Source organism: Chinchilla lanigera, unplaced genomic scaffold, assembly GCF_000276665.1.
Source record: "Chinchilla lanigera isolate Chin_1 unplaced genomic scaffold, ChiLan1.0 scaffold00001, whole genome shotgun sequence".
NCBI lineage: Eukaryota > Metazoa > Chordata > Mammalia > Rodentia > Chinchillidae > Chinchilla > Chinchilla lanigera.
In genome coordinates this window covers 18,460,895-18,488,285 of record NW_004955402.1, presented here as the reverse complement: position 1 = coordinate 18,488,285, position 27,391 = coordinate 18,460,895, and the positions used below count along the sequence as shown (strand labels likewise).

The following is a 27,391-nucleotide window of genomic DNA, read 5'->3' as shown; positions in this document are numbered from 1 at the left end:
TTTGTGGAATTTGAGTGTTTGGGTTGCTCCCACATCCATCTATTAATGTTAAATCTACATATTGCTATGTTTCATCTTACAAATAACTGCTGTGATGTTTTCCGCAGTCAACCTGGAGGAGTGCTTTAAATCTGCAAATCTAATTCATTCAAGTGACCCAGATTTCCACGTTTTAGAAGACGGATCAGTCTATACAACAAATGCTGTTGTTTTATCCTCAGAGAAGAGAGAATTTATCGTATTACTTTTGGACACAGAGAGCCAAGAAGAGAAGACAATTTCTGTCTTCTTAGAGACGCAAATAAGGGTATGAGGACTATATAAGTGAAGTATGATGACGTCTTTTCTTAAGGTTCATCTAATATTGCCAGGAAGATGTGGAATCAGGAAGGGTATGGGATAGTTTTGTTTGAAGAAGAATGAAAACCATACAGCAATTTACCAGTGTTTAAGTGGAAAAAGGTTGGGTAACACAGATTATTTCAGGTTGCCATTCCTTTTCATCCGAGATATAAAAGGAGAAAAATGGGATAAGATTATAGGCTGAGAATTTTAGATTAGACACAAAGAAGCATTTGTAGCCCTTTTTTACAGGATGGGTTTCCAAAACCAGTTTTAAAAGTCTACCTGTACATAAATAAAAACTATTTTCTCATCTGTCTTAGCATTACTTATAGTCTTAGACAATAGATGACTATTTTAGGAGGAGGTGCGGGTCACAGGAATGCCTACGGCAGTGTGATACCCAAGATGAAAATGACTTCTATTGTCCCTTGGCCATTCCTTGCTGCAGCAGTTTTAAGAGTGGTCACTATATTTCTCACCTCCTTCTAACACAGATCTCTCTGCTGGCCCCTTGGCTCTGCTTAACTGTTGGTGAGTTGAAGATGCTTCTGCTAAATGTGGAACACACATTTGTTTTTTGTTAAATGTGGACAGCATAGTTACTTTTTTTGCATATCTCTCCTCCAGTGTTTTCGCATAGCAGTGGGGCAACAGTAATCTTTTCAGTTTTGTTTCTAGGCTTCTGATCCCATCTCTCTTTCTTCTGTATTTCCACCAAGTTATTTTCTTCAAGAGGATTGTTATAGTAACAGCTAAGGCTGCGATTGCTTCATTATCTTTTTGCAGTGTTGATTTTTGTTTTTCAAGTACTACTATAGTCTTATACATCTCCATTTCCAGCTAATCCTCACGAGAGGAGAAATATGTATTAAAGGTCTAACATCTGAAAATGCTCATTAGCTTTTTTATTTATTTTGTTTTCTCTGTCTTCTAAATCAAGGTACAAGAGGAAAAACATTCTACAGAAAAACTTCTAAGACGTGCCAAGAGAAGATGGGCTCCTATTCCTTGTTCAATGCTGGAGAATTCTTTGGGTCCGTTCCCACTTTTCCTTCAACAGGTAGAGTTTATTTTCCTTCTGCTATTGGAGTCTATCTTTCTGTCTTTTTAAAAAATTGACACTGATATGCAGTTATTTAAGAAAATTGTATAAGGGTGGGAGGTGTGTAGCTCAGTGGCAGAATGCTTGCTTAGCATGTTCGAGGTGCTAGGTTCAATAACCAGGACCCCCCAACACACACTTCCAAAGTATGTTAGCTCAGTACGTCACACCTATAATCCCAGCTATTGGGATGCTGGGGCAGGAGGATTACCAAGTTCAAGGACAGCCTACGCAAGTTAGTCAGACCTTATATCCAAGTGAGAGACTAAAAAAAATACATATATATATATATGTATATATGTAAAGTCTGGGGACTTAGCTCTGCACTTCCTGGATTCAATCCCTAGTATTGCCCACCCCCTCAAAGTATGTAAAAATATGAGTGAATGGATATGTCTATCGGACTTTTCAATACATTGTTGTAAATGTATTTCTTTATCTCTGTATATAGGTTTTTGCAGCTGTAGTCATGCAAAGCCCATCTACAAAACTATAAATCTGTAGAGTCCCCAAACACCCATTTCTTTATGGATTGTTTTTTTTAAGCAGAGTATAGGCATAGCCTTGAAAATCCAAAAATATCTTTTATAATAAAGGATGAAATTACAAGTGCCATGAAAGATAAGGACATGCATGTCTTTCTATGCCTATTCGTGAGTCTGTTTCTTTAATCGCATCCCCATTTTCTCTCTTTTTTTTGATTTTTGTAGAAACCCTGGAACTCTTTTTTGCCTTGTTCCTCTATCTGGCCACTGATGTTCGGTGTGTGACTAGGGTTTCTTTTCTCTCAGTTCTTGAAATGGGGAGACAGAATCCTTTAGATCCCACTGACACACCTAATGTAGGTGAGAGAAGAGCATGTTAAAATTAAGGAAGAAATTGTTAAGAAATAATGGTGTCAGTCATCCTGACATAATGATAGTCAAGATTTTACTGAAAGGGTGGAAAAATCTTGGAAGAAATTTGCTTTCTGAATCAAGGACCAAAATGTCACCCTTTCCAGAATATTATTACATTTTGATTCATATGTATATAAAATTATATATATATGTATTTATTTTTTAAAATTTAGCTCCTATATTATAGGAGAAAGCTGAAGAATAATAAAAGTTTGTTAGGAAAATTGCTTTCCAAGTTTTGGCCTGGCAGATAGTATACTTTGTATCCAATTTCTTAAATATTTCATCATGTATAATAAAAAAAAAGTATTAAAAATGACAATGATTTTTCCCGCTCAGAATAGTTTTATTTTCTAATATAGCAAAAAGTTTTACATGCTTGGTTCAAATAGGCATTTAGCTTTTAAACTACTTCTTACTTATCCTTGGAACAACTGCTGCTTCATTATTTTGCTGGTGCTTTGCTCTTGAGACTTCTCAGTTACTAGGCTTCTTTATTTTATTGCTGTTTTTTATTCATACATAAAAATAAATCAGAGGATGATTTGTTGTAATAAAAATGAACATATAATTGCATGACTATACAGCTGAAAGTTCTGATGAAATAAAAATTTGTCTCCTGTTTGTAATATCTACTCTTTAGATCCAATCTGACACTGCCCAAAACTACACTATATATTATTCCATCAGTGGGCCTGGAGTTGACCAACAGCCTCGAAATTTATTTTATGTGGAGAGAGATACTGGAAACCTGTACTGTACAGGCCCCGTAGATCGTGAGCAGTATCAGTCTTTTCAGGTAAATTCTAAAGCTTCTATATTGTGTTAGTCATTGTCAAGCTTGACCATTTTGTGCCCATTCTTAATGCATTTACCTTTTTATTTAATCTTCTGAGTTGTCCCTGATGCTCTGGCTACATCTGATGGCACTGCACTGAATGGAAACAGAAATAATTGTTATGGAATGAATAATATTAGTTTTTACTGGATTGTTCCTGGTGTTAGTTTTTTGCTCTTGGTTTTTGCTTTTGTGCAAAAGAAACAGTGAGAGTCATTTTGAAGGGCAGTTAGTTAGTTGGTAGGAAGGAAGTGTGGGAACCTGCTGATGGTGTGGAGCTGCTACAGGAGGTGAACATGGCTCAGGAGTTGCATAATCCTACAATGAACAAATGTGAGGTGTGCGGGCAGTGCCTGATGAAGCTTAGTCAGTCTTCTCGTCATCCAGCTCAGTCCCAGTCGGTGTGTGAGTTCATGTGTAAGAGGCTGACCTCATGCTGGTGTGGCTTCCCAACAAGATCTGATCATCCTGCTGAATTTCATTTTAAATATTTCCTATCTATTTTGGATGAATTAATAAGCCATCAGGAGACCACATTATCCAAAAAGACATGCAAGCCTTGACTTAAGTATTTAGGTTTAGGATTGCCACATGACCTTCCAAGTATCTCAGTGTTCTGCTTTTAGAAGACAAATTAAAATGGAATTTTTTAATTATGAAATAAAGAAATAATTTATACTTATACAAAATTTACAGTCATTCATTTGTTATATTTCTAACTCCTATTTTTTAAATTAAGAAACTCTTAGGAACTCATCAATAACCCCTGATATGCCTAAAATATTAGTTAGTAGAAATAAAGATAATATCCCAATTAGTTGAATCTGGAGAATTTGTAATCCTAAGGGATCTGAATGAACAAAGATCCTGAAATTTATATTTAAAAGCCATGCATTGGAAACTTTCAAACAAAGCAAATCTCCAAGTCTTTTTCAGAAAATTAATAATAAAAAAATTACATGTATGAAGATGTAGCAACAGTGAGGAAATTAAGATGATCTGCTATTGTCTTGGATAAGTTTCAAGTGCTAAACTATACCATGAAATTAACTACTGCTTTTGGTCTTAGTGAGGTCCACATCCCAAAATAGTAAGAAGTGGTAAGACTAACTCTGTATGCTGTCTCTAAACTAAAGCCGAAGCAAGTTTGAATTATATCTTTTCCTTAATTTTTATTTTTGTTAGTGCCTGTTTACAGTGCATACTGACTGCATTCATCGCAGGGAGCTGGACCATGTACATAACCCATTGTAATTCTTCTTACGTCCCCTTTCCCCTCCTGTCCCTCCTCTCCCTCCGTCTCCTGGTCCCCTTCCTCTTTGCGAAAATCTACCTCGGTGTTTCCTGTTATCTATCTTTTATTTTGCCCTTTATGTACATTTTGAGTTTCTCATATATGAGAAACCATGTGATATTTAACCTTGTGTGTCTGATTCATTTCACTTACATTACGCATTCTATTTTATTTTAAAAGAATATGTCTTTTCCTCCTGGTTTTACTCTCCTCACAGCTGGTGGCCTTTGCGACAACTCCGGATGGGTACACACCAGAACAGCCACTGCAGCTAGTAATCAAAATAGAGGATGAAAATGATAACTACCCGATTTTTACAGAGACAACATACACTTTCACAGTTTTTGAAAACTGCAGAGTTGGTGAGTACCTGTGTTAACAGGATATGTCAGCTCAAGTGTGTTTTGAGTAATGAAGTGGATTTCACTCTGGCCGCTAGAAAGGAACATAAGTCTTGGTGGTAAGAACACCAAGAACAAGGGACACTGAATGCAGTGAACTCTGCTGTTTACTAGCTGTGTGGCCTTGGGCAAGCCACCTCGTTTTAACAGTCTTTAGTTTGTTCATCTATAAAATGGATTATCGAAATGCCGGAGGACTAAATGGAGCGTAATACACACGGAATGCCGAGTCCAGTACCTCAAAAGTCGGAGTTATTGAACCTTACTTTGTCTTCCTGTGTGAGATAAAATAAATCTTTTTAAAAAGACATGCTCTAGAAATGCTTAGTGATTAGGGACTTACCCCTGAAGATGTCTACTGAACTGACATTCTGTAATGACTACATAAATGAGTGACAGTATTCTGCAGATGATTATTATAAAGGTTGTTGAGAATAACACAAATGTTTCCCTGGTCAGGTGCAGTTGGTCCACTTTAGCTGCAAATCAGGACATGCACTTTGAGACTTTCTCAAGGAATACCTAACTGAACCAGTAATTTTTCAGAGAAAACTGATTCTGTGGTTAAAAGTGCAGGCCTGCAAATAGAAAAAGACTAAAGAATAACTAGATTTTTTTAGTGTAGAACTACAAAGCTCACAGAGGAAGAGTATCAACATTATCAAATCATACATTACATTCAGTAAAAGCAAACGTGATGACCCAAAGCCAAAATGTTAGAGCCCTAGGATATTTAAAGGAAATGATGCTTTATGTAGAGTTCTGTCAATTTAGGAAGCTGTGACCCGACTATAAATAAAGTGGCCCAGAACTTTTTGGGGCGTAAGTACAGCCGAGTAAAATAAAGGAGAGTTAAACACGTAAAACTTTGGAAATTAAACAAGTTCTTTTCTCCTCTAGGCACTACTGTGGGACAGGTTTGTGCAACTGACAGAGACGAGCCTGACACGATGCACACGCGTCTAAAGTACTCAATCCTCGAGCAGCAGCCATCGCGACCCACGCTTTTTACTATGCATCCCTCCACGGGCGTGATCACCACAACACTGTCTCAGCTTGACAGAGAGGTAACATGAGTATGGATAAATAAAACCCGGTTGTGACACGGCTACTAACAGTGCGGGTTCATTATTTCTCACTCGAAAATCTGAAATCTGAAAAGCTCCCTAATCTGAAGCTTTGGAAGCACTGACATGACATCACGTATGGAAAATTCCATGCCTGCCCCATGGACAAGTCATAATAAAAACTCAGGCATGCTGAGAATACTGGGTAGAATTCCCTTTCAATTATGCATATGAACAGCAAAAGTCTGAAAACATCAGAAATCAAAAACTTTGGGTCCTGATCATTTCAGAAAAGGTGTTCTTAGAGCCCGCCCTCGGATATTTCTGTATATCACTTGCAGATGCGTTTTTGAAAAACATGATATGAATGAAAATTTAGGAAAATTGTACTAATGGAGATCATTAAATCACCACACAGCATGGTATTTTTAAACTAATTTGTCTCTTGAATTTCATGTTTTATAAAATCAATATTTGTAAGGTAGACATAATATTAAACATAGGAAAGGGTCCAGTACGAAGAAGGAACCTTTTGGAGGCATGCAGAATTTAGTATTAGCAGAGGAAGAATTTTTTTCTTGTCTGCCTCATTTTTTCATCAACAGTCTCACCTTTTGCCCTTCCCCTTACAAAAACAAAAAGAAGTAATGTATCTCCCTGAAATTTGGTTTCCTGTTTTCAAATTAACTGCTAGGAATCCTTGTTTGAATGTCTCTATGATATAGTCTAGCTAAAACTTAGTGTCTTCCTTTAAACATACTTTCTTTCCCACACTTTCTAGCTAACACATATGAACAAATTCTTTCGCTATTAATAATTTTTCTCTCATCACCTTGAAGTCATGTTCTCAAGATTATATATTTTTTGTGGGTGTTGGGAAATGAACTCAAGACCTCATGCTTGCCAAGCAGGTGCTGCACCACTGAGCTCTCTGTATCCCCAGCCCCTTCAAGATTATATTTGATACTTTCCTCTGACCCTTTAGATCAGATCATTTTCCAGAGCAGGTTGATCCTGCTTTGAGACTATTTTACATTTTTATTCTCTGTGTACTGCAAGTACCCTAGCACACTCATTTTTTTTTGCCTAGTTACACACCAGTTACTTCTTCTGCCAAGCATTATTCACTTGAACTCCTTTAGAAATTTGTCTTTTCTACTTAGTAATTTATACAGTATTTCTTAATCTTAAAATATAGCGATATATTATTCGGTATTTGTTTGATCCCTTAAACTTTGTATCACTTTTGCTTCTTCTCTTTTCTTATCCCTCATGGATGAGAGCAGTGGTCCGCAAAATCATTTTGCACTAGGATTCCTTTACATTCTTCTCACTGTATACTATAGGCTGGTCTTGAACTTGCTGTGTAGCCCTAGATTGCTTTAAACTCATGATCCTCCTGCCTCAACCTACCAGATGCTGAGATTATAGTTGTGTGCCATCACCCCCAGTCCCCTTTACCTTCTTAAATATTGTTAAGGATCCCAAAGATCTTTTATGTTTGTGGGTTGTAATTGCTAGTGTTTACCCCGTTAGTATTTAAAGCCAAGAAAAACTGAAAATAGTATTAACATACTGACTTAAAATAACAAATCCAGTATGTGTTAAAGTAGATACTATTGTTATAAAAAATAAGTAAATTCTCTAAAACAATGAATAATTTAGTGAGAAGAGTAGCATTTTTGTTCATTTTTTCAAATCTCTTTAATAATTGGGTTACTGTAAGACAGATAGATTCTCATATCTCCTGTGTTTTCTCTGTTCGAATACATGTTTTTAGCTGAAATGCATATAGAAAATGTAACACGATATGAAGTCAGACAAGAGAGGAATATTTCAATGGCAATTTTCAGATCATTGTAGCTATTATGTAATAGTGCATCAGAACTTAACAAATGTAGTCTCCGATGGGGTTTTGCAATGTGGACTTTGAAGCTTCACCATTGAACTGTCATGTTGCATTTTGATCGATGGATTAAAATCCACTTGTCTATTTTGAGCTGCAAGTCAGTGTTTTACTGATGTGTGATTTTTAACATTGTGCATTAATCCTTTGGAAAATACTGGCTCACTGAGTTAGACGTGTTTCATTTAACAACATTGAAGAAATCACCTCTTCACTCCCATGAATACCTCAGTGATTGATCCAAGTTTTCTAAAGTTCTTGCTTCTGCTCCAAAACACCAGTTTCCACTGGCAGCAGATAACTGTTTTCTGTGAAATGATTTGCAATTTTTTTATTTTAAAGAGAATAATAATAAAAAGAAGAACAATAGCAAAATACCAACAACATAGACAAAAATAAAACAAAGCAAAAGCAATAAAAATGGTACGGGGTTTCAGAACAAAATGATAGGAACTAACAGTGGTTGTTATATGGCATAGTTATCGTCAATGAAGTTGCTCAGATTATCAGATGTAAGAATGCAAGATTGATCAAACCATTAAAGAAAATGAAAAATTTATGATTTTTTTCCAGATGCTCTAGCCTGAATAACACAGGTGTTTATCATGTAAAATTAGGGTTATCTTTGGGGGCGGGGGGAACCTAAAAACAATTAAGAAATCATCATGGCTTGTTCAGTTTACAAGTCAAACAATCACACAAGCACTTTCCTTTTTAATAAATCCTCTGATAGACTCAGTTAAAAATATTTGACCTCTAAGATGTTTTCTTTTTTTTTTTTTTTTTGGTTTTTCTCCGGTACCAGGAACCGAACTCATGATCTTGAGCTTGCCAGGCAGGCGCTTTGCCGCTGAGCTAAATCCCCAGCCCCTTCTAAGATGTTTTCTGAGTAGTGTAGTAGTAGTGCTGCTCTTCTCACTAGATTATAGCAACTTTTGATCCCAGGATTCCACCTTTCATTTGTTGCCTATATCATTTTCTCTTTCTTTTTTTATGTCTGTCTGTCTGTCTGCTTGTCTGTCTGTCTGTCTCTATCTACCTATCTCATTATTTTTCTGACAATGATTGAATGTAGGGCCTCACCCATTCCAGGCAAGTGCTGTACCACTGAGCTACATTTGCACCTCTTTTTATTTATCTTGAGATAAGTTCTTAAATTACCCAGACTGGCCTCCATTTTGCCGTTGTCCTGCCTCAGCTTCCTGAGTTGCTGGGAGTACAGGTGCATGCTACCTCACCTGACTCCTTCTACCTTTCTAAACATGGAAATTTCTCTTCTTCCTGAGGATATTGCCAGTTAATATTTAGGATAACAAAATTTTATTTCTTAACTAGCCAACTGATTTTTTTCTAATGAATTCCAGGGCACTGCCAAGAAAATTTCTATTATGTCTTGAAAGTGTAGTAGCATGATTTTATTTTTACTTTTTATTTTTTGAAACAGGGTCTCACTATGCAATTCAGACTGGCCTTGGCCTTGAGCTCACTGTGTAGCCCAGGCTGGCCTCAAACTTGTGACAGTCATCCTGCTTCAGCCTCTTGAGTGAGTGCTGGGATTCTAGGTGTGCACCACCACACCCAGCTTTTAAAACTTTAAAAAATTTTATTCAGGCTGTTATTTTTCAAGACTAAACATGTGACAGGTTATGAGGGAAAAGTGAATTGGGGAAATCACATATGCAGAAACGTACAAATAGCAACTAGTTTTACTTTAGTTAGTGTGGGAACTCAAGAAAGTCTGGAAGGTGATAGAATTACTGGGAAAAGGTAGCTTTTTAAGAGAAAGGTGACTGTTATGGAAAGTTAGGATAGATTTTTTGTGCATTATTTTTTCTTAGAAAAAGAGATGAATTAGGTAGGAAAGGCAATTACTACAGCCATTTTAAAGAAAAAGAATCCTAGGCAAAGAGGCATTTCCAGCTGTCCAGGATTGCATTTTGTGCCTCTGAGAGTTGAGAATAGAGTGTAAGTCTCCTAACTCTCTGGCAGGGAGATGTTACTATTTTCTGGGCTTTGTCCTTTTGTATCTCAATCACTTATGGTAAGTGGAACCATTATAGGGAGAAACATTTTCTTAAAGTAGGGATACACCTTCTGCAAGATCTGAAGGATGGGAAGCCCTAACAGCCATTTTTCCTAGAAGTGAAAAATTACATAGCCCTAAACCTGTGTTTGCACATTATCTTGATGATTTTTTAAATAAATGTAAAGCAAATTTCACAGGAGGATATTTCTCCTTATTGTCTTATTATAAGACTGTTATAAGAGTTGCTGGTATATAGTTTTAAATATATGAATGCCCTTTGGGTAAAGATAAATATTTTGATTACTTATCCGACAGCTTTAAAGATATGCTCATGGCTACAGCTTTCTGTTGGATAATAACACAACCAATTATGAGTTAGTAGCACTTTAAATTTGAAAATCTACACTATTTTTATACATTGATTGAAAATTACTAGCATGAGGAAATTCTTTTTCTAGTACATGAACACACTGAAATTTAGTAATTTGTAAATTATTAATGAAAGGAAAATTATACAATGTAAGATTTCATCTGTAGTATCGTTGCTTTCTCCCAATAATGAAATTCTTTCTTTGTTTTCAGGTAATTGATAAATACCAGTTGAAAATAAAAGTACAAGACATGGATGGCCAACATTTTGGTTTGCAGACAACTGCAACTTGTATCATAAATATCGGGGATGTGAACGACAACTTGCCAACATTTACCCGCACTTCTGTAAGTGTGTGATATTTAACAGAGAACTGTAGAATCCAGAGTTAATTGCTAGAGTGTGCACATTTCTATCTATGTCTCAGGATTTCAAATGAAATACACACAATGACATAATAGTGGTTTTATATGGTGACCCATATCCATGAGGACTAACTAATGCAACTCTCTTCATTTCTTTTCATCATTTTAGTATGTGACATCAGTGGAAGAAAACACAGTTGATGTGGAAATCTTACGTGTTACTATTCAGGATAAAGATTTAGCTAATACTGCTAATTGGAGAGCTAACTACACCATTTTAAAGGGCAATGAAAATGGAAATTTTAAAATTATAACAGATCCCAAAACCAATGAAGGCGTTCTGTGTGTAGTCAAGGTAAGAACGAGTTAGTAAATTTGTTTGTAATTTACAATGGGGTAGAATAATATACTAGGATTGAATGGAAGGAAAGGAATTCTGGTAAGTGTAAGGATGAACCAGATACACAGGTAGATATAAATGCTATTTTTTCATTTATATAGTGGAGTGAATGTATTTATCTTTGGTAACTTTTGTAAAAGGCATGATTTCTAAAAAACCTATCCTATGTGTTCCCTTAACATGATACAGTATCTACCTTACAACTGATACCTTAACAGTTCAGAAACTGGCTTGGCTTTGTTGCCAATAGACCTTGCCAAACTTTCTTAGACTGTCCTTTTTGTATCTGAGTCAAAGAGTTTTCTCCCTATGTACCAAATTTCCCGAAAGAGTTACCCTAGGTGAGACTATAGAGAAGCTATTTGTAGGTTTATGTGTGCAGTAGACAGTACGCCCTTAACTTCCAGATTCACAATGAAAGTCCACGCAAAGACATAAACACTTCTAAGATTCTTTTTAGTGCTATTTTACATCTGAGAACTTGCTCTTCCTTCAGGACCCAGAATAGTGCATAAAGCAATCTGAGCTGCTTTGACCTCGAATAAAGACATGGGTTTGTTTCTGCTGTATCTTTAAGTAGAACATGGTTGTATGGTGGGTCTGTGAGTTTTCTCTTATACTTGTTGTGAAGGAGCACCGATCACAAAGGATGAATCCCTTTCCGCAAAATAAGGAAAAGTAGCTCAGTTTATGAGTTAACATCTTTGTTTCAAAACAACAAGGAAGTGACCTTTAAATCCTGCCTCTTCACCTGTCACCTTCCCTAGGAGGAAAATTTATCTTTGTGAAGTGTAAGACCTAAAAAATTTTTTTCTTTCATTCTCATTACAACAAAAAATCAGGAAAACAACCCTGACGCATCCAGTTTGTAAGAGAGGAACTGGGAGAGAAGATAAAACAAGGAAACTTCCTGTTTTCCTATTGTTCCCTGCTTAACATTTTAGAAAATTTTTCTACCCAAACCAGATAAAAATATTACTTTATCTCAAGAGTTTAAGACACGCTGTCCTAAAATTAATGGTGTAGTAATTAATTATTGGTTATAAGAGCTCCAAAAGGAGATCCCATTTGTTAACATCCAAATACTGCAGCTTCATTAAGTTCCTCCTGGAATTGTCATCGGTACCTGTTATGCTACTTGTGTTAAATTTCCAGTTGAGCAAGAGATTTTTGTTTTGCTTTTGGCAGCTCCACTGAAATTCTTAATCAATTGAAGGAGTCCCCTCTTTTGAACATGTTTTTTGGCATGTATTTAACATTCTCATGACTGTTCTCAACCATAGTACTGTACTGGCACCGTTTCACGTTTAACAAGTGAACTATCCTAGTTATCATTGCCCCCTGCTAAATGATTTGATCTGATTGCCAACACATTTGCTTTTGTAGCCACTGGATTACGAAGAAAGACAACAGGTGACCCTGGAAATTGGGGTAACTAATGAAGCTCCATATATCAGAGAGGCTACTTCAAAATCAGCCATGAGCACAGCAACAGTTACAGTTACGGTCAAAAATCAGGACGAGGGTCCTGAATGCAGACCTCCAGCACAGACTGTTCGGATAAAAGAAAATGTACCAGTGGGGACCCGGAGCAATGGCTACAAAGCATACGACCCAGAAACAGGAAGTAGCAGTGGCATAAGGTGTGTTTAATTCCATGGTTGTTCATTCCAAGTTTATTGTTTTAATGATTTAAAGCTTTTTTTGGTATTCCCATTATAATTTAACATCTAATACTACTTGTTATTTTAATTCACCACTGTTTACAGGTACAGAAAATTAAATGATCCAAAAGGGTGGGTCACCCTTGATGAAAATTCAGGATCGATCACAATTTTCCGAAATTTGGATAGAGAAGCAAACTCCATCAACAATGGTGTATATAATATTACAGTCCTTGCATCAGATACAAGTAAGAAATTTGTTTCTAAGTCAGCTGCATTATCTCCAGCTATACACATCCTCAGCTTTTAAGTCAATGCCATACTTTCTATTTATTTAATTTTGGGGGGCACACTGGGGATCAAACCCGTGATCTTGTGCATGCTAGGTAAGTACTCTACCACTGAGCTATATCACCAGCCCCATTTTTAAAGCTTGCTCATACATTCACACTTTTTCTTCCTTCCCAGAATGACGTGTAGAGTGGTCGAGAGATTTGCTATCATTTACTTACTTGTGTCTGTTTTCTAAGCCCATCCTCAGTGTGAGATGTACTTATAATTTAGTCACTGAACACTGGAAACTGTAATGTATTCATGCTAAATAATCATTAAAAATTGAGAAATTATGTTAGTGAAAGTAACTTTGACTTATGTTTTCTTTACAAAATTTGTTTTTCCAGGAAAGTTCATTACAGGGAGGACATACTGATTTCCACATGGTGCACTTCTCGGAAACACTTGCCATTTTTTATAGGAAGCTAACAGTACCTGTGGGATTAGAGTTCTAATTAAGCACATTATTTAAAAATAAATTACAGTCACAATTAATAGCATATCATAAAATTAGTGATACCACTGTGAATCCATATACACATATAAAATGTGAAATTATATTCTATGAATACTGAAAAGTTAAAGAAACTGTGAATACGGTGATTTTACATAAGGCTCATTAGTCCATAAGATACAATTTTGCCATAACATACACTGGGGAAAAAATACTGACTATAATAGGTACAAATAATAATCCTTCTAGCTCAGAGTTTAGAAGTGATGTTGGAATATGATTTAGATATTCTAATTCTCTCTGAATTAATTCTAACATATTCTCTGAAATTAATCTCTTGCAATAGTCCTCCCCTGCTGACTTATATATTCTCTTCTACAATTCCTATTAGAAGAATACTACAGTTTTATTTGTACTGGAATTTAAGCTATATTTTCATTCTTACTTGATTAGTTATCCTTTGTTACATCTTTGAAGATCCTAAAAATTTTCCTGCTTCACGCGTGTCTTACATAGAGTAAATTAACCTTCTGACTGGCAATTTGGGGGCTTTCCTGCACTGTGATCATGTGGAAATTTCAGTAGACAGGCTTATATTAAGTGGGGAGTTTGCCTTCTGCTTTGGGGATTTTCCTCTCCTACTTTCCTATCCTAGCTAGCAGTTTTGTGGTTGGTTCTGCCTGCTCCTTCTCTGTGGCCCCTGATTTGAACCTAGTTCATAAACTGGTGTCCTGGTGCTCCTGACCCATGAGGACACTGGGATTATCAAAGTCCGGTTGTGTCACAGGCACCCTGGTTTGTTGAGGGTGTGGCTGCAGGACAGTAGATTAGACTCTAAGCTTTCTATGCTGGCTTTAAAGAGCTGCAGCTCTTCTTTTCATTCTCAACTCCCCCTACCTGCCTTTTCCTTCATTTACTGCAGATCGTGGCTATACATAGCATGCTGTCCATGTCCTTGAATTTCTTTGTGGTTTGTTGTTGTTGTTGTTGTTTTTTGAGACAAGGTCTCACCATGTAGTCCAGGCTGGACTTGAACTCACTATGTAGCCCAGGCTAGCCTCGAACTCATGGCAGTCCTCCTGCCACAGCCTCCAGAGTGCTGGAATTACAGGTGTGTGCCAACACCTGGCTCTTTGTGTTTTTAAACACACCCAAAGTACCCTTCTTAGTACTCTCTTCTTTATATCTTTTAAAAATCAATTTCAAGTCACTTCCATAAAAACTTCTCTGTTTACTGAAGAGATTTAGTGAATGGATGAATACATTTTGGAAGTAATATTTTTCTCTTACCTTCCATAAGGATATAGTTTTGGCTATGCTCATTACTATAACTTACACATTCTTGTTTAATTAAATAATAAAATTTTTCTAATATGTAATTCTTGGTGAAAACTCAAAAGATAAATTATTTTTATTTGCATTTTTTAGATGGAAGAAGTTGTACTGGAACCTTGGGAATTATCCTTGAGGACGTGAATGATAATGGCCCATTCATACCTAGGACTATAGTGACCATCTGCAAGCCCACCATGTTCTCCACGGAGATTGTTGCTGTTGATCCCGATGAACCCATAAACGGCCCACCGTTTGACTTTAGTTTGGAAAGTTCTGATTCAGAAGTACGGAGAATGTGGAGACTGACAAGAATTAATGGTATACATTTTTAAACATTGCTTTTGCCTTGTTCTAAACTTTAGGATGTCTAAACTGCTTTTTTCTTGATGAAATAGAAGAATAATTTACTATGTGGGAACCACTAATATTATAGGGCATGTTTCTCTGTTAGTGTGAAGTGGGTCTCTCTAGGGTCTGTCTGCAATCCCATATCAGGGTTCCCTGAGGTGTTTTGTGAATTCTCATCTCCATGCTAAACCCTTATCCACGCAGAATCTTGACATGGTGATAGTGTCCTAGATCACAAGCAAAATGCTCACAGGTTGGTTCCCTAATAATCGATTCTGAGAAGACTCTCAAGAAGAATGTTCATTAATGAATTTGCTTGGGATCAGTAGCTGTGCAAGGAAGGGAAGCAGCCTGGGGGGAAGGAAAAGCCAGGCTGCAGCTCAGGCTACACGATATAGCGTGGGGGTCTGAGCTAATGGCCTTCTGGAATCTTCCTGCACCCACTCCTTGTGCTCTTTCATTTTACTCAGTGATGGAGTGGCCCAGACAGGCATGAATGTAGGCAGTTAGACACCCTCAGGGAAGCCTCCCCAGCAGCTGAGACAGCGAGTCCCGTGCTGCAGGAGGATCTGATGCCCACAGTGGGGTGTTCACCACATCATTGCTTCTCTTTGCCTCTGTGGTGACTCAGGACCATCTTCTGTCTGTTCTGTTCTCCTTGGAATTTTCTCCCAACTTGGCTCCCAGTCTGCACTTTTCCCTTGAGCCAGGATCAGTGGTGATAGGTGCCGTGGCAGGGAAGGTGACTTCTCTGCATTTCCACATTTACGTCACCTCCTACATCAGCTCGCTTCTCTTCAGCACAGTCCTTGGCTGTTATGCAACCCCAAGTTTTCAGGGCATGTGCTTTGCTTCTTGTAATGGGAAATTAGGAAAGAAAGGCTGTGAAACAATGTGACAGTGGCACGCCAAGGGAGAAAAAGAATGGAGGCCATGTAGAAATAAGTGAAGGTGCTGTGTGTTGAAGCCTGTTTTGTGAACTGATGAGAGTTTTGGGTTTTTTTGTTTTTTTTTTTTTTGTTTTTAAAGTATTCTGACTGTGTATGTGACAGGGTAGGGTTCAACCCTCCTTAGACTTTGTCCCTTCTACTTATTTGATGTTATAATGTCATTTTGTCTTAAATAGTGTTGATAGGACGTGGTATTTTTTAAATCCTGGTTTAGCAAAATAAGACTTTGGCAGCAGTGTGTTTGTCAAATCTTTACTTCTTTGCTTTTATGGTGCTGAGACTCTAACCCAGTTCTTCCTGTGTACTAGGCACGTACTATATCATTGAATTATACCCACAGCCCCAAAACTTTGTTGCTGTAAAAAGTGGTCTGTGAATTTATCTAAAACCCTGGGTAACACCAAGTTAAAAAAAAAAAATACCCCAAAGAGAGTTCAAATCAGATAGGCTTAGTGTCAAACACTGGCTCCACCACTTATTATGTAAATCTGATCATGATATGTATTCTTTTTGAGGATCAGTTTATTCATGTGTAAAATAGGATTACTTTGGGAGCAAATGAGATAATAAATGAAACAGACTATGGCACGCAATGAATCATAACTTTTGGTTTTGTTAGGCTCAGTGTTCTTCTTCCTTTGCAACAGGCTACAAACATGGTTCCTCTCAAAATATTAATTCAATGGTATTTTCATCTCAACATTCAAATTTTTCTTTGGAGCTTCAAACCTAACACAAAAAATTGAAATTTCACCTTGATAGTTAAGTGAAAGAAGCTCTTGTTCTCTGATAAGTGTGGTGCGGTGTCCACATTAAAGCTTGTATTATGTCTTTGGCTCTAAACTCAAGATTGTACATTTTCCTTTTTAATGTTAAAAACAAAAATGAGCAGTTGTTCTCCTGTCCTTTAGGACGGGAAGATGTAGGTTTGGCAGCAAGACCTACAAATATATTTAAAGACAGGTGTGTTCAGAGTGATCAAAGTGAGTCTCTGGCAGTAAATCACAAGTATTTATGTATGTCTGGCAGAGTATGTGAAAACAAGGTAAAGACAGGAACCCAGAATTTCAGGCTGTTACTCTGCGATGAATCATGTATTAAAGAACACATACACTGACTGGTTTAATTGAGTATTTTAAAGAAATCATAAGAATAAACCTCTCAGCAAGCCTACTAGTTATGATAGGAAGAACTGGTTTATGAATGGATGAAAGATATTATTATAAGAGCCCAGAGACCTTTTTGTAAGAGGTAGCACAGGTAAACTTTTATATGCAATGTGTTCGGTACGGCTATGGATTAGACTTGCTTGGTCCACTCACTGCAGTTGCCAGCTGTTGTGCCAGCCCATTAGAAAGTCTGCTTACAGGGAAACATGCGTAACTGTCTGGTAACTAGTTACTGAAGCTCTCTGTAACACTTGGTCTTGTTTCGTTTTCCAGACACAGCAGCACGTCTTTCCTACCAGAACGACCCTCCTTTTGGATCCTATGTGGTGCCCGTGCGGGTTACAGACAGACTCGGCCTGTCTTCCATCAATTCCTTGACGGTTCGGCTGTGCGATTGCATTACCGAAGCGGAGTGCGACGTTCGCTCCATTGAGAGGCTGGGCGGTGGCTCAGTGAAACTTGGAACGTGGGCCATCCTCGCAATATTGCTGGGCGTAGCGCTGCTGTTTTGTAAGTTTTTTCTCTAATTCAAAGGCAGCACTTCGGGCTGGGGATATAGTTCAGCGGCACAAGTGCTTGCCTGGCAAACATGAGGTCCTGAGTTCGATTCCTGGTACCAAAAAAAAAAAAAAATGCAGCAGTAGCCTTTACCGGTCTTTACAGTCTTTTCTTAGACTCAACACTGTTTCCTGTTGCCGATCATTTGCTCATAGCTGCATTTCTGTCTAACACACTCATATAGTTAAAATACTTTAAGTGCACTTACATATAGTTCTTATTGGCATAGACATAAAATTTGGGATAGAATGATAGCATGTGTGGTGTGTTTGTAGCGTATCTGTTCAGGGCAGAACCTTTCTACTGAATACTGCTTTGGCACAAACAATCACACTTCATGTTCTAGAAAACGATTTTCTTTTAATACACAGTCTTATTTATGCTGCACCTGTGTGCAGCATAATCATTGCAAATTTATAACTTCACTTCACTGTATGACAGATTTAAAGAAAGTCCTGGGCTTCCTTTCTTCCTCCAGGTATCCTGTTTACCTTAGTGTGTGCGGCTTCTAGAGCAACCAGAGAAGTCAAAGCGCTGCCTGATGATTTAGCCCAACAGAACCTGATCATATCAAACACTGAAGCTCCTGGAGATGACAAAGTGGTAAGATGGCTGTGTTTTTCAAATGAGTGCAAGCTAGTGTGGTGGCATGGGACTGTACTCTTGGCACCCTGCACCCTGCGAGGCTGAGGCAGGAGGATTGCAGGTTGGAGCTCAGCTTGGGCGATTTAGCGAGCTTCTGTTTCAAAATAAGAAATAAAAGTGAACTGAGGACTAAACATTGTTAAGGTTTTGGGTTCATTCTACAATGCCACCCCCACCCACAGAGTACTGAGGATGAACAACCAGTCAATATTCCTTCCAAAATTATCTTTTCTGGGTGAAGATTTTTTAATATTAGATAACTTGCCATAAAATATTATCAATTTCATGGTGCGAGGAAGATAATTTTGATACCCCTTGGTGATACATGGTATTTTACTTTGTTCATCTGGTGTTCCTTAATGACAAAAGCCCTTTAGCTGTCATTATTACTTTCTACTTCAAATGCTTTTTAACATTTAACTGGGTATTTTTTTTTTTTTTTTTTGCATCTACTTAAACTGTTGCTTATGCTGTAAAAAGGTTGCATTTAATTAGTCACAGGTCACCAGCATAATTGTTTTAAATTTTTTCTGGCAACAGCAATAAAATCACTGCAAGCTTTGATCATCATGGGAAGAAGTTTAATGGACTCTTTCTGGCTGTAATGAGGGTTCAAAAGAGCCTGAAGCTGAGTATCTGAGATAGCAATTTTAGGAAGTGACTGCATTGCTATGACTTTTCCTAGCCCAGTATGTAGAAGAGGAGCAAGCAGATTTCCTATGAAAAATATAGTTGACAATCAGAGCAGGAAAGATAAGGAGGCAAAAGCATCATGGATTTAAGAAGAAATTGAAAAAAATATACACTTCAATTGTATTAGAACATCCAAAAACATAGAATGTCCTAATGGCCAAAATGTTGATGTTCTTGATATTTCCCCTACCCAGTTTTGTGTGCATCTAGGTTGCAGGAATTTATGGTTACAGCTAAGGTATTCATAGCAACTTTATTCTTTTTACTTTAGTTGAAGAAAACTGAATTGAACACTGAATAAAAAGTCTGATCAGTATTTCAGATTCCACTGTAGTCAGGTAAAAGGGAATCGATTTAAATTAAGAAAGTGAATACACACAAGAAATACTGCTACGAGGAATGAGATCCAGGAAAGATGTAACAACTGAAGTTGTATAAAACCCAAAGCAGCTTTGAAAGAGGGATAGACTACAAGCTTTTTGATTTGTCAACAGGTGTCAAACGCTAACATCTGAAATTTTTTTCTTATGTGAGACACTACATTTAATATTGGGATTGCAATGGTCAGGTACTCAGAATTGTCTGCCTTCAGAGAGCTTATCTCCTAGCACACAGAACAAATCAAGGCATGCTCTGCATGATGTTCTTCTAGTTCTTTTTTGCTGTCATTGTTCCCTTCTATATTTGTCAACATAAATGGTTTTCATTTCAGTATTCCACAAATGCCTTCACCACCCATGCTGTGGGTGCTTCCGGTCAGGCAGCCTGTGGCCCGGTGGGATCCGGAGTCAGAAATGGCGGGCAAGAGACCATAGAAATGGTGAAAGGAGGACAGCAGACCTTGGATGGCTGCCGCAGTGCCGGGCACCACCACACCCTGGACCCCTGCAGGGGAGGGCACGTGGAGATGGAGAACTGTCGGTACACGTACTCCGAGTGGCACAATTTCACCCAGCCCCGCCTCGGTGAGGTGAGATTCACTAAGTGTTCTCTAAATGTATTGTAATGTCTTTCAAACTTTATGTAAATAATTGCCATTTCATGTTTAGAATTTAGAACTTTCAATTTGAACCTATGCGCTGGAAAATGATTTTTTTTCTTAATTTTGACTCAGCTATGTTCAGATTTAAGTGATTATTTACTTTCCCTAATATTTTGTTTGTTTTTTAATACTCTTCCTGACATAATACGTTTAAATTACTCTTTCACGACTTTGTGCTAATATTTCATGAATGCCAACTCTGATCTTAGAGAGAAGTGTGATGCAGGCAATACAAGCAGGCACTGTTACTGTGCCGGTCTGGGAAGATCTGAGCTCACATCAATTTGGATTCAGTTTTGATGGATAAATTTTCACTCTCAGCCATCATTTTGAAAGGGAAAGCAATAATTACTTAAAGTGAACACTTGTATACTTGGTGCCACATGGGTGACTGTTAGAGACATACTGTATACTGATTATATAATGTGATTTTCTGATAGAGACCAATCATGTGCATTTTTTACATATAGGAATCCATTAGAGGACACACTCTGATTAAAAATTAAACAATGAAAGGTAAATCAAAGCAATTATTTTTATGAGAGTAAGTTTTGGTGTTGAAAATAATAATAATAAAATGTTGTGTTTTCCCATTGGCAGAAGGTGCATCTGTGTGATCAGGACGACAACCATAAGCACGCTGCAGACTACGTCCTTACGTATGACTATGAGGGCAAAGGATCGGTGGCTGGTTCCGTAGGGTGTTGCAGTGATCGACAGGATGAAGATGGGCTTGAGTTTTTGGATCATTTAGAGCCCAAATTTAAGACACTAGCAGAAGTGTGCATGAAGAGATGAACATGTTCTAATTAGTTAACAAAAGCCAGTGACATTAGCATCTATTTCTTCTCCTTTTAATTACAAACCAAGATGTTTTTTTTTTTTAAATGGAAGATACTATATTTGGAGCTTTTCCCCTTTATTTTTGTGGAATCTCCTTGGCCAAAGATACATTTACAGAGTGACTAAATTTTTTGAGTAGATCACAGATGGAAAATTTAAGGAAATTTGTGTTACTGTTTACATTTGGACATAATGACAGCAGCCAACTTATAGTGCAATAAAATTTAATGAATTCAAGTCTATATTTGTAGACTACTTGAAGAACAACCGTATCGAAGATTGTAGAGGATGTTATCTCCAGCTAACTAGTTAATTGTTCATATGGTGCTTGGAAACTGGTTTTCCTAAATATTCTAAAGTGTATATACTGCATGCCTGCTATTTTATTCTTGTAACATGGCCTTTCTTCATAAAGCAAAGGGAGATTTCTAACCAGGCATTGACTGTTATTACAATTCCATTTTAGTACAGTTACTTTTAGGTTGTATTCTATGTAGAATCCTGCACTGAATGTATGTTTTCCGTTACCTACTTTGTTAGTGAAATTTAAATTTCAAAAATGCTTTCAGGGTGCATTTTTATTGCAAGTCTTTTGACTTTGTAATGACTACTAATCTGTCTCTCTCTGTTTCTTTCTGTATCTCTCTGCCTCTTTCTCTCTCCATCTCTCTCTGTCTCTCTTTCTGACATAGATATATACAATTTCTTTCTCACCTATGTGTGTTTAAAATCTCTACTTGGGTTCATGAAACCAAATATTTTAAAAAATTGTCCCTCATTTTTTGTCTCTTAGAAAGTGAATTATTCCTTGTTTAATGTAAGCCTATGTATTCTTGGTATTTTCTTTCTAAAAGATCAATGTAATGTTGACTTTGTTGTTTTGAATATCTTGGTGATTGCTTCATTGCCTCCTCAACCTTTAATTAAGCCATTAAAAGTGTAGAACTGTGTCATGATTTTATTAGGGGCAACATTTTGTGTTAATAAAAGAAATGATGTAATTAGAATTAGGATGTGATATTTAGTGTGTAACAACACATTTTTAGTTCATATCTTTAGTGGAGTTTTAAATGGAAAATAGTGATGGCTTTTTGAAGTAAGCTTTGAAATACAGGGATCTTGAATGCTATCTAGAGTAACATTTTTATAACTTTTAAGATGAGATTACTAGTCATTTCTATATATTTGTAAAGTTACTGTTTAATGTTTTGTGATTAAGCTTTTAGCAGTAGCATTGGCCAAACTATTTAAATTTTAAAACAAGAAGACAAAATGAAACATCAGCCAATGAAATCCAGGCCGGATTTCAAACATATTTCAGTCAGCAGATTCTCTATGTCTGCTAACTGTGGATATTCTAAATACATTTTTAATATTTATGATTGTTAATGATGTATCTGTCACAAATTCACAAGGTTGGCTTGTCGTAATTATTGTTCAGAAGTACCTTAATTATTTCATAACCAATTATTTGAAACTTATCTTTTCAATCGTTTCCTTTACTGCTCAGTCAAAAATAAAGTCTCCTAGAGTTATTTTTAATAAATTATGTATAAAATTCTTGTCTATTACCAGTTATATTAAAGTAAATTAAATAGTTTTTAGAAATTAGTGTGTGTGTTAAAATCTTGGGGAGAATATCAGTTTAAGGAATTGTACTCTTCTTACATAAAGAAATGAGTCTCTTTTCCAGACTCCTATTATACATTTTTTAGCATTTAAACTTTTATTCAGAAAGTTCTTTGATGCAGTTATCACATTTGTATAAATTAGTATTCTCAAGATTGATGCTGTGGATATTGTCTAATTTGCATACTTTCTTTTTTATCATCTTAAAATGGGGAATGCTACTAAAATTCCTTTTCTAGGGTGGCTATAAGACATGTTAATAAAAAATGGCTTTTAAGCATGAAAATTATACAGAGTAGTCCACCTAAAGGACACTTCTAATAGTAGTAAATGACTAAATAGTTCATGTATTCAACCCATTTCAAATTAGCAAAAAAAAAATCAACTAAGAAAATAGGGTAACAGATTTTTTTTAAGCTTTATATTTGTTGATTGAGAAGATGTCTCTTTGTAATGATCATTTTATGGCTGGATCTTCTATATCTGATTCTTCAGGTCATGTATTGCAAGATGGCTGAAACCTCCGTCTGGGATTTTTACTTTGTAATGCTCTGACATGCTAAGTTCAAATTGGATAGAAAGCATGGGATGCATTTCTTCAAATGGGCACTAATTCTGAAACCCTATAAAAATCACAGGTTTAAGATTTCTCATGTGAGTCCTTCCTCAGCTGCTGTCTAACCTGTCTTGCTAGATATTAGCAGTCCTTTGATAGAGTTTTTGGCTCTTAGATAGATGCCTGGCAACTGTAAATACAAAGCCTTCAGAATAAGAGTCCCTGGGGTGGGTCACAGCTCCACCCTTGCTAGCTGTGGGTTTTGAGAAGCTACTTAAGCTTTCTAGACCTAGTTTCTTCACTCACTGATACTGAGGGATGTAGAGAAGAATACATGAAAAGATTAGTGTCACAATTACAAGTTAATTCATGAAGAGATGGCACAGAAAAACACTCAGTTTATCCTAGCTACTATTAGTGTTAGATGAGAGGAGAGCTTGCTTGGGAATAGTAGAAGCTTCAGTTTCTACTGTGCTTTGCAGTTGATATTTTTGTAATGTTGCTGCTGTTCATCTGCCCCAGAAGCCTGATCAGTATTGTACCTGACATGGCTGTTGGCAACTTCGTGGCTGACAATAGTTCCCGGGTCTCTCCCTGGTATTCAGGAAGGTGTATCTTATTCATCTATAGCTCGGGAATCAGTGTGACGAGTCTTAAGACTTAACTGAAAAGGCAGGTAAGATTTCTAATCAGCCATGGTTTGCCTCAAGGAAGCAAAATCTTAAGGATTTGCTCCAGTGACATGGAAAATCCTTCATTGCCAAAAGACAGCAATGGAAATCTGTTGTTAGTTCAGTACAGTTTTACTTAGGATCTCCTTGCAATAATAATTTTCTGGATTTTACCCTTATTTTGAGACTTTGTGTTTTAAATCCTGGATCTCAATTCTTTCATGCAAAATCTGACTTTGACTACTATATAGGCTTCCCCTTTAGTCTCCATCTCCATCACTTTTCCTAGGCTCCAGACTGATTTTGCTCTGGTCAACCCCTTTAGGATTATTCTGAGAATACAATGGGTTCTCTTCTATGTGCTTAGAATCTTTCAATAAGTGAAACTCCAAGGGGTTACATAACATCTCTGGAGATCCATAGCTCTTGTTCATTTCTGGGAGGTCCCTGGTAACACTTAGCACTTTAACCTCAATGTATGAAAAGCTAAGCATGGTGTGTAACCACTTTGAATGAGGTGCTCCTGGGTTTCCTGTCTGAGTGATGTCTTCTTTCTAACTAATTAGGGAACTGGGAATCCTTGACTGCTCTCTTCCTTACACAGCACATCCTATTTGTTGCCCATACTTCCCAACTCGGAGACTTTTAGAGCTAGTTTCATTCATGAAATAATATACTTAGCAGCAACGTTTTGATGAGCCCCCAGTACAGTCATGCATGGCCATAATGTACACCATAAAGACTGCCTGCTTGAGAAAATACAAGATGAATCAACGCCTTTCCCTGCCCACATACTCTAATGCAGGTCAAGACATGGTGGAGGAGACTAAGGAGTGGGTTAACGCCTGTAAAACACATCATATGGTGCCTGGCACTAGGAAGTACTCAACACGTTTAGAAAAGCTCCAGGTAATGTCAACTAGTACTGTACTAGTGACCTTGTACTCTTGCTCTTCCTAAGCCAGGTGTCCCTGAGAGTTAAGTGCCACCTGCCTCTCCTGCTCCTCTTCTTCTCTGTACTAACTGCTCATCCCACCAACATCCCACTCACCCTCCACATCCCCCACATCCACTGGTGTTTGCATCTCCAATATCTTTCCTCTTTCTTCCTCTCACTGCCAGCAAAGAACAGAGATGATCCCAGCACTTTCCTGCCTGAGGGCTCTTGTGGCTTTGGAGGACAAATCTGAAGCACATTCAAATAGTGATTTTCCTGCCCTTCACACATACACACACACACACGCGCGCGCACACACCCCACCTGAGATGCAGCTGTTTGCATTTATGTTTGTGAGATTATTGGTGGTAGGTGGTGTCAGGCTGACCTGGGTCCCAGTAGTTAGCACTTTCACACACTCCCTGTCTTGCTCAGGCAGGGGTCTCCATTTTGCAGTGTCCCAAGTCACTCGTCCATTTCTTTGTAAAGATATGATATTTAAAGATATAGCTCAAAGGCTATCCTGGAAGGCATTTGCATGTCTAGAACACATCACAGTTTTCACTTACAGGTTTCTGTATATGTACACATGGGCGTGAGTTTCTGTCCTCATGTAGGAAGCTCACCTGAGAATAGAAAACGTTCACATTTACATGTCCTTACAACATAGGCTGCCAACATACTCCGCTGAAATCACATTTTATTGCCCTAGTCATTATGAAAAAATATTAAAGGTTACAAGTTAGATTTTGTGATTCTTCCCTTGCTTTCTTTTGGCACATAATTTCCAGGATGTATATAATATTCTGTGATCATTTTTTAAAAAAAATGTAGAGACCTTGGATGCCTAGAATGTCAAACATTTTCATTTACAATGTAGAGCAAGAAAGGGCAGCATTGATGTTTTGGAGTCCCTTCCTGCTTCTCCCTGGGGTTGTGTAGGTGGCAGGTAGCAGGGCCCCGGAGTGTTGTGGTTTCAGGTTAGCTCAGCTCCTCCTACAAGTAATTGCACAAGACTGTTTGGAGCCAGCTGCACTGTGGGAAATGTAATCCCCAAGGCTGGCTGGCTGCCTTCTTCACTGTAGGCTGGCCCATAGGGTAGTGGACACTCGAAATGTTGGCTGTATGAATGAATGCATGAGTTTGCATGTGTATTATGTAACTGACCAAGTTGGGACTACAGTGTTGCCTAAATATCCTTTTATGTTTTCAGTGTGAAACTCAATGACCAATGCAAAAATCACCAATGTGACTATCACTTCATTGTCACCATGTTTCAGCATTAGTGAAAAAAAAATTTTAAATGATGAACCACCACCTGGAGAAAAGCAACTAAGCACTATTACACTTTAGGAATGATTGTTATGAGTCTGCCAAAGCCCCATTATTTATAAACTGTTTTATATCAGACCTCAGTTTAAGAGGCATCAAGAAACCAGAAGGCAAGGAAAGGGACAGGGATCTGTGAGCTTTTTCCAAGGCTGCATTCAGCACAGGAGAAGAGCTGCAGGTGAAGGCTGGAGGAAAGGAACTATGCGGCTGCACGCCCCTAAGGCAGTGAGCAGTGAGCTGATAATGTTTCCCGGAAGATAACTCCTAAATTGTGGGGCCTGGGGCTGCCGCTCTCTCCCTCTGTGTGTAGGGTCAGACCTACTCAGCTAATGGTGGAAAGGCTCAGTAAGCAGCAGAACAGCTGGGTGTCTGGCTCCTGCTCTCCAGTGGGGCAGCATTTGTAGGTATTCCTCTAGTATTTCCTCTCTACCAGTTCTGAACTTCTAGGTTTGAGGACTGAAATCCTAAAAGTGGGATCTGATCTTCTTCCCCAGGAAGATCTCTCCCTACCTGTCTCTGGGACCCTACTCCAGCTAAGAAGCAACGTAAATCACATTGTGTGTGTGTGCACGTGTGTGCATGTTTGTGTGTGTGTGTACAAATATGTGTGCAGGCGAGGCACTGGGGATTGAACCTAGAAGCACTCTACCACTGAGGTACACTCTATCCCTTTTCATTCTTTATGTTGAAACCATATAGCTACGTTGCCCAGGCTGGCCTTGAACTATCCTGCCTCAGCTTCCCCAGAAGCTGAGATTATAGACAGGTACCATTGTGACTGGCTTAAATCATTTTTTCTAATTAAAGAAAAAAGAAAAAAACAAAAACAAATTATCTGTGATGACTTTTAAAATTTGTGTTCCACTGGTAGATATGTAGACAGAGAGATATCATATCACTATCTAAAATACATTCAATATATTTGGTGTTAAATATAGTAAATTTTCTGCACAATTTGCATATTTTGCTACTGGCAGAAAATTATATGTAATATGTTTGTTGTAAAATACAGATGTGTATTATATACTATTATATATACTGTATACTATATATTATCTAGTGTATCCTACATTATGTATGTATTGTCATATACTGATTTAATATTAATTAATATTAGGTTATCTATAATATATAGGTTATAAAATGTTATATAATATTATCACATTTAATATTAGATTACATAATCTATAACATACATTATACTGTGCTACTAGTAGAA

The 27,391-nt window shown here is 37.5% G+C and overlaps 1 protein-coding gene across 1 annotated transcript in view; it reads left to right on the top strand.

Moving 5' to 3' along the window:
• Dsc2 (desmocollin 2) overlaps window positions 1-22,655 on the top strand; it is a gene marked incomplete in the record, with an annotated part of 31,318 nt that extends 8,663 nt beyond the window's left edge. The window contains 14 exon segments of the mRNA XM_005373159.2: window positions 108-307; window positions 1,286-1,405; window positions 2,990-3,145; window positions 4,696-4,840; window positions 5,780-5,946; window positions 10,461-10,595; window positions 10,783-10,968; window positions 12,400-12,656; window positions 12,783-12,925; window positions 14,893-15,117; window positions 17,540-17,776; window positions 18,303-18,427; window positions 19,875-20,132; window positions 20,805-22,655. Of these exon segments, the coding sequence (XP_005373216.2) occupies window positions 108-307; window positions 1,286-1,405; window positions 2,990-3,145; window positions 4,696-4,840; window positions 5,780-5,946; window positions 10,461-10,595; window positions 10,783-10,968; window positions 12,400-12,656; window positions 12,783-12,925; window positions 14,893-15,117; window positions 17,540-17,776; window positions 18,303-18,427; window positions 19,875-20,132; window positions 20,805-21,002 (2,552 nt within the window).
• Between the last annotated feature and the right edge of the window lie 4,736 nt (window positions 22,656-27,391).